This window comes from Mastomys coucha, chromosome X, assembly GCF_008632895.1.
Source record: "Mastomys coucha isolate ucsf_1 chromosome X, UCSF_Mcou_1, whole genome shotgun sequence".
Lineage (NCBI taxonomy): Eukaryota > Metazoa > Chordata > Mammalia > Rodentia > Muridae > Mastomys > Mastomys coucha.
Window position 1 is genome coordinate 85,823,943 of NC_045030.1, and position 8,684 is coordinate 85,832,626.

General features: G+C 34.1%; 1 protein-coding gene across 1 annotated transcript in view; it reads left to right on the forward strand.

Moving 5' to 3' along the window:
• Positions 1–8,684, forward strand: part of Dmd (dystrophin) — a 2,056,279-nt gene that overhangs the window by 1,256,289 nt on the left and 791,306 nt on the right. The window contains exon 47 of the mRNA XM_031364700.1: positions 4,771–4,935. Within this exon, the coding sequence (XP_031220560.1) occupies positions 4,771–4,935 (165 nt within the window). The remainder of the gene's footprint in view (positions 1–4,770; positions 4,936–8,684) is intronic.

The window sequence follows — 8,684 nt, forward strand, 5'->3', positions numbered from 1 at the left end:
GCCTCCCAAGTGCTGGGATTAAAAGCGTGCGCCACCACTGCCGGCTATTTTTTTGTTTTTAATCAGAGTTTTCAGTAGATCCAGTTTCCCCATTTCTTTCACTAGATAATCTTTCCATAGAGTAAACTAGGATCTTTTGTTTGTCCAGTAGATACTACAGGTGTTTCCATCTAAGTTTTGCTTACTAGCTTTGGTTTCTAGATGACAACTATGTTCCATTTTCTACACTACTTCTTCTAGTTCTGATATATCTTTTTATAGACAAAATTTTAGCTTTTCTTGATATTTTGTGTAAAGTACAAGGTTTGTATATAAAACATTTATTTCTGAAAGAGATGCTTCTGTTTTCCTTAATATTAAAACTTACAAACCTTTTGCGATATCAATCAGGAAAAAATGAGAACAAGAAAATGAATCTTGTCTGAAATTAGTCAAGAATTGGGTAGACATTCACTTATGACATAGGATAACTGAGTGTATTTGTTTCCATTCACCACAGGGAACATGCATGAGAAGTATAGGTTTAGATTATATAATAATGTGAGTCTAATATGTTAAATATTAGATATAAAAATTAATTATTTAAAAACAGAGAAAGACTGCCACAAAATATACTGTTATTTGCTACAAATGTGTAGGGAGTGTAAGACCAGATCCTCTGTGATCCTTGATTGGTGGCCCATGTTCTGTGAGCCCTCATGGTCCATGGTTAGTTGACTCTGTGCATCTTCTTGGAGTACAGAAGTTCTTTTATGTGTTAGGCACATAAATTGACCCCTTTTCTGAGATGTGAGTCCCCAATACTTTTTCACAGCTTATCATTTCTCCTTTGACTTTGCCTATGACTTTCTTGGTCATGTAGAAAATTCTGATGATATGCTTTATCATGCTTATCTATTAATTGAGGGTTTATAACTTTATATATAATGATTTATAATTTTTATAGCTTTATATATATACTTATAATTTTATGACAATCATTATGCATTTATATATAATTAACTTCTCTAGACATATTTTCAGGAAAAAATAAATTAACAAACTAAGATGAAACTTGGAAATTTCTGTTAGTTCGGCAGGTATTTGCTGAAGGTCTATAAAGTATAGGAACATATCTCTTCCAGAAATAAAAATTTAGAAAGGGACGTCATGTGCATAATTTATTAAATACTCAGAAGTAAACATTATGATGGTAGAAAGGAAAGGTCTAGAAGGACATACTTAATACCACATAATTAGACTGAAATCTTACTCTTGGCAAAACTTCCATGCCATTACTTTAAATTAAGTCAAATCATCTTCATTGTACTATTTCTGTCAGAACTTATTCTACCTTTATAGTCATGGAGGAATGTGGTATAAAGATGAGAACAAAATCAATAAGGTTAATTCAATATTATATGAATTTTAGTGTTTATGTATGGCAGAGAAAGGGAGGGACAATGCAAAGAGGGATTTGTGAGCATGGACTGGGAAGAGAGGAGGGAGGGGGCTATGATCGGGTTGTAAAGTGAATTCAAAAATTAATTAATTAAAAAAATTCTGAAAATAATTAAGTAATAAGCAAAGAAACCAAAAGAAAACTGGCCAAAAAAATATATTTCTTGAAAAAACAAACAAACAAACATTTTACATATGGTACTTAAATAAAATGTAAAATAATTTGTGATCAGATAAAAAGAATTCCGTAGTTCTCTTTTAGAGAGATTAGGGAAATACAATGGAGATTATCTCCAGCTACTTCAGCATCTGCAGTCTCTAGGATGCTGCTAGTTGAAGCTTTAAAACACTTGGAACATGTCTTGTGAGTAGCAAACCATCCAATAAAAATAAAACATTTAGTGTAAATGACAGAAAAATATGCAAAAGGTATTAATCAATAATTATTAATCAACAAGTACAAATTTACTATGGTAAAATCTCTTTCCTCCACATATACATATGTACACAGGAATTCACAAAATGTTCAGAACTATAGGCTTGAACCTACGAACACAGACCTAACTTGTTTAAAACGAATATTATGTGGCTCTTTAACAAGCTATAAGTCAGGCAAAGCATTGCCACTTAAGCCTCAACTGAAAGCTCCTGTCTCCTTACCCACAGAAGGAAAACCTGCCAAGGGTGAAGGTCAAGATGTGGAGAACACTTTCCACAAAACCTGCTGCTTCCATTTCTATCACTCTTTGCTTCTTACTCCTTTAATTCTTTGTTAAAAATCTAAAATACCAAAATATAAGACCACTGTTATGTGGAGACACCAAAATCTCTGTCAAAGGAAAAAGAAAAATTGGTCATACAATGACAGTTACATAAACTGTGATATTTTGATCATCACAGATTCTGAATTATTAAATTTTACTTATTTTTCTCTTTTTAATTTGTTATTTGATCAAGACACACTATGAAGTTATCCATTAATCTTGTATGAGATTTAGACCAAATAGATCTGTGGTCTTTGTTACAACTCACTGCTCCATCAAGCCAGGTTCAGTTGAACAAAACAATATCTTCTATTGATATTACCATGGATTGGGCCAGATCCCAAGAAAGACCTTCTCCCTCTTAATATGGAGCCTAAGTTCAATCTTGGTAGTGCCTGTTTCAGAGTAGGATGTTAATTCTTTGCTCAAGTAGTCATATACCTTTATGACAGTATATATAAAAAAATTAACATTCTGTTTCTACACATTTAATTTGCATGTAATATGACCTTGTATAGCATTTCTCCCCACCACACAATAGTTTATTGTTTAATGTGTCTGTGTTCTACATCACATCTCTTGAGGTTCAACTACAAGATTATAATAGTGTTCATTGGTGAGTCCTTTAAAATGTATAGAGTTCTAAAGCAAGTGGCATTGCTTAGTCTACTAACATACTTATCTATTACAATAGACACTATAACAACAATGTACTTACCTATGTTCTTTCCTTAATATGTTCTACGTTACTCATAGTATAATAATATTTTCTCAATAATCACGATATAGTTATTGATTTACACTGTAATACCACATTTGTACTACAAGAGGAGTGTCAAAATATTACAAAGTGTTACCAATACAAACTGACACCATTTATATTAGTTTTAATTTTTGATATTTTTATTAGATATTTTCTTTATTTACATTTCAAATGTTCTCCCCTTTCCTGTTTTCTCCTCTGAAAACCCCCTATTCCCTCTTCCCTCCCCCTGCTCACCAACCCACCCTCTCCTGCTTCCTGGTCCTGGCATTCCCCTACACTGGGGCATAGAACCCTCCCAGGACCAAGGGCTTCTCCTCCCATTGATGATTGACTAGGCCATCCTCTGCTACATATGAGGCTGGAGCCATCATGTGTACTCTTTGGTTGGTGGTTTAGTCCCTGGGAGCTCGGAAAGTACTAGGTAGTTCATATTGTTGTTCCTCTAATTTTTGATATTCTGGAGAAAACAGCTTCACTATTGTTAATCCTGGCTTTCGGTTTGCTCAAGAGTTTGAACAACTGTTGCTAATATTTAGCCATTGTATTTTCTTGCACTGTCATACAGAGAATTGTTCTAAGCATTTTTTAAGGATTACTTTATTTAGTTCTTAGGTTAACAGTGTATCTGCACTGTCTCCAGACTATGAAAGAGGCACTGGAAGTTAGGGAAAACTGGGCTAAGCTTTATGCAAAAGCACAAACCAGGCTTTAAATCTAAGTAACTTATATTAACTCCAACAATATTTGACCCTATAGCATATCATTTCCAAAGGTATTTGGCATTTGTCAAGTCCAATGTTTTTTATGTTTAAAACTTAGATGCTAACAGGAGTGATATGAAATGGTCATGATAGATTAAAGGGAGTGATAAATTTGAGATTTCCAACCGTGGTACTTAGTATATACTAAGACCTTCATTAAAAAAACAAAAGCAAAAACAAAAACAAAAACAAAAAAACAGTAGCCATTGTGTTAATGTCCTCTCAACAAAACTTCTTGTTCCTCAATGTCCTCAATGTCTGCTTTACTTATTTACACTATGCCTCACAAACTATAGAAAACAAAAATGCTTATAATTTTACTAATTTCCTTGTAAATAAATTATTTCTTTGCATAATTTTCATTAAATACAAACTAAAGGCAAATATAGTAGAAAAATTATTGCTATACCAACAAAAATATGCTTTACTTTGGTTTAATTTCATTGTATTCTGTTAGTATAAATCACACTTACTTGGGGGAAGACTTACTTAAATACATAGTACTAACCCTCAATAATTTGGTGCATGCCTTTGTAATAATGCAAAGGCTCTGTATCTGGCATACACACTTAGTAAATGAGAATTTATATTAGGAATGTACCCTGTGACATCAATTAATTGGAGTATGCATCTGAGTAGGTATGGGTAAGTTATTTTTTATGTGTATTTTTTTGGTACAGGGTCTCATTGTGTAGCTCTGGCTACCCTTGAACTTAGCCTGTATACCAGGTTAGCCTCCTATACATGGCAGTTTACCTGCATCTATCGCACATATTCTGGCATCACAAATGTGAGGCAACACACCTAGCTTTGGCATATATTGTACATTTATAAAAAGTGACTAATATCTATACTGTATACAACATTTTGAGTATTATCCAATGATTCCTAATATGTTAATTATATTTGAACATGGCATATATCTAACATGTAAGGTAATATTGAACAAACAGACCAGCGAATTGCTATAATATATTTACTAAGACTCTTGCCATTTTTCATATATGCCCTGAGAATTATTTACCTTTTTCACTTTCAGGTCTCCAGAGCCTTACCTGAAAAACAAAGAGAGCTTGAGGTTCACATTAAAGATTTTAGACAGCTTGAAGAGCAGCTAGATCACCTGCTCCTGTGGCTCTCTCCTATTAGAAACCAGTTGGAAATTTATAACCAACCAAGTCAACCAGGACCATTTGACCTGAAGGTGGGTACCACTCGCTTATATTTTCATTTCTGGCAGGATGACTCAATGACTTAATTGAGTTTCTTGTTGATTGCTTTGAATCTCATCACTCCTTAAAACAGGACAAGGAAAACATTATTCACTTCATCACAATAAATGCAGCAATCTCTGAAATGGAGTTTAGAGAATAGAAGTTGAGGCAGGGAGCATGTCTCAATTCCAAATGGAAAGTAGGAGATATTTGCCCAGGAGCAGACTTAGTGGAAGCAACTGGAGTAAGAGAAGATTCTGGATAAATGAATACGGATCTTCCTGAAAACAAGCCAGAATTAACAGAAAGCACCTGGATACAAAAGAATGAAGAATTTAATTTGGAGTTGATCCTTGGTAAACTAATTTAGTAGGGTTTTGTTTTGTTTTATATCAGAAAGTATAAAGATAGGACTAGGGAAGTCTCAGAGGACTTAAATTTTTGTTAAGTAGAGAATTGTTTTAACATTACCATTGGTGTGATTGTAATGATTATTTCACTAGCATTTTCTGCTTCTCTCAGAATTTACTAGACATCTTTATTAAAATGGTCACTATAACATTCACATCATGTTAGTACAGTCCATTTTCCATTTCTGCTCTAACTGCACTTAATATGGATATATTTGTTGGATGTCTTATATACAACTAATATTATCTAAAGTTCTCATCTTAGACAGTTGAAAAAGTTGTGCTTTAAAGATGGAATAAAAATAACAGAGTGGTGGAAAGGTTTGTTCCAGCTAAATTGAGTTATTTGCAAAGTGCAATGTTTTCCTTTTACCTTACTTCCCTGATGGTTTTATTGACCACTCTGTTAGTTGTGCACTGAGAACACATGGTACTTTGTAAGTCACAGGTAAACATCATTTTCCTAGTACAAAACTCAGCCTGCTCAGTCACTGACAAGGCCAACAATTCAGCCTGACACTCAAAACTCACGAGTAACAATGACCTTTACCCAGTAACAAATTCAGTTAACTTTAAAACATTTATAAAGATAAGTAACAACACAGCCTGTACACCAATAATTTTTTGAAGATTCTAACACTAAGGCATGGCTTCTGATGCCTGAGTCATAGTACCCTGAGTCATGCGTGGTCACAAGAGATGACTGGACAAAGGACATCTTCAATTCAGAGAAACCACTCCTAGGATTTTGTTCTTCAGTTAGCTAGTACACAGCATCCTCAGACATAGTTGACACTCTTGTCATTACCAGTGATGCATATGATCAATTCTGGTTACTTCATTACTGAATAAACCACCTCACTAAGAAAGTACAGATACTTGAGCCAAATGCACCAAAAATTGAGCCAGATCCCCCATTATGCTGGCTCTAGTATTTTCTTTAATTTGTTGATTTCATATGACAAATCAGAAAGGGCACAAATTCTTCCCTCTCAACTAGGAACCATGTTTTGTTTTGTAACTTTTGTATCACATAGGTAAAAGTCTGTTCATCAATATGTGTCTTTTCAAAAAGAATAGTAGATACTCAACAAGAGCTCTCTTTGCCCATGTAATATATGTACAAAAAGGAAAACATTCTCATGACACAAATAGATGGTGCTGAGTTGACCAAAGTAAATTTAGTCTGGTCTCTCTCATGACTTCCTGTCCCCAGTTTGGTCTCAAATACTGAAAAGTCACATCACTTGTTTATCAACAGCACACAGGTTTCTGACAAATAGGTCTTACAGTCTGCAGCAAAGGCACTCTATCCTGTGTTAATGAACTTCATTATCAAAGCCACATGTCACTTCTCTCACTGCTGAGCAGTGTTTTGATGGCATGCTATTTACTTCCTACAGCTTAGTTTAAATCACAGAGGGAAGAAACAACTGCTTCTTGCTGTGCAGAAAACTCTTTGGTATATTCCTTACACATTGTGAGTTTTGTGGGGTTTTGTTGTTTTATTTTGGTTTGTTCATCTTTGGAGTGTAGATAGAAAAAAAAATTCCTTAAGGTGTTTTCTTCTGCTTTGTCTGTATTCCGACACAAGAGGACATATGACCATGTGTCGGCTAACTGGAGAGCTTCTCCAGTAATCCTCAAATCCTTGGCTTTAAATCAAGAAATAGTTACCAGTGGTAGTAATAACTAATTCATTATCCCTCTTTGTCTAGCTTCTGTCTCTACTCTCTAGTAAATGATTTATTAGTATTACACCTTTTTATCTTTTTGCTTTAATTATGGATTCCAGTCTTTAGGCTTGTTGTATGTTCCTCTGCTTAAAGAAATCAAATGTGTACTTTCAAATTTAAAAATAATAAAATGGGTTATTCTTTGCTGGACTTTACCCAAAATGAAAAAATAAAATAAAATGAAGCTTTTAAATGATTTGGAGAACATGCCAACTTTTTAACACAGGCAATTAAACTACCTTTTAAAAATCTCAGTTATAAGTCATTGCAAAGAAAGTAGATACGAAGGAAGCTAGCTACATCCTGGCTCCATTCCTTTCATTTAATGAACCTTTCTTTTTCTATGTATGGTGGTCATGATAATCTCAGGAGCAAAGAGTCTGGCACCCTGCCATTCAGGTCATTAATTTTCTGTGGTCAACTCTGAGCACCTGTTAGATAAAAAAAGAATAAAAGAATATGTAATGTCCTACATGAGCTTCATTCAGCATTGCCTGCCTTGCATTTTATTCTTACTGATGAAATTCAGCAAGGTATGCAATGCAACCCAACTTAAAAAAAATAAATAAATAAAAAGAAGAGAAAAGCCTTAAGGTTTCTGTTCTAATACATTGTTTATGCTGGAGTGAAAATTGACTGCACATCACTTGGTTTGTGCAATTTACTCCCAAAGTATTTCTATTCAGGAAATCCTGCAAATAGCAATATTCATCTTGAAAATCACCTCACAGAACACTTAGCAGGCTGAGAAACCTAATCAATGAGATCTGTGATGGAGAGGGTGAAAATGAGGCATCATCACAGCCCTTTCCCATCAGTCAGCCCACTAAAAGACAAGCCTTTGAATTTTGATTTTCAAATATACTCTCAATTTAGACATAAACTATGTTGATTTCAAATTTCACAAATGATAATTGAATGCTAAGATCCAGGGACCAGTTTAGAATTTCTATAAAGGGTTTTATTCTTTTAATCTTTAATGAAAGCTCTCAATAATGAGCTAGAGGTAGACTGTTTATTCAACATATAATAGTCTAACTACTGCTTTCTAAACTTTTTATTTAAATAGCAGGTAGATTAAATACATAATTCACTCAGTTAAAGCTTAGTAAATGGTCTATTTCCATATTGATGATAGAGGTGGTGTTTCCTTGCTCAAGAATAGATTTTTTTCTGTGGTCTATAAATAAACCCAACATGCAGGCTCTTTCTTAACATGTTAGAAATAAAATTGTCTATAATGTCAAATTCACAGAATCCTAATAGCTGACAACTACAGTAACTAAATAACTGATGCATGCATTCACATAGCAGTGAGTATTGTCTGGGAAAAATAATAGTGAACAATTTAACAGAAAAGAGAGACTTTATTTCAGCACTTGTGCAACAGTAATAAAAAGAACACAATTCTCTTCAAACAAGACAAGAGGGGTTTGAGATGTGGCTCAGTTGGTTTGTCCTGCATACATGAAGCACTGCATAAACCAGGCAAATGCTAGTAATTCCAGATTCCAGAAGGTAGACAACAAAGATACTGGATTTCAAGACCATTATCAACTATATAGTCAGTTTGAGGCCAGCCTGAGTGACCTG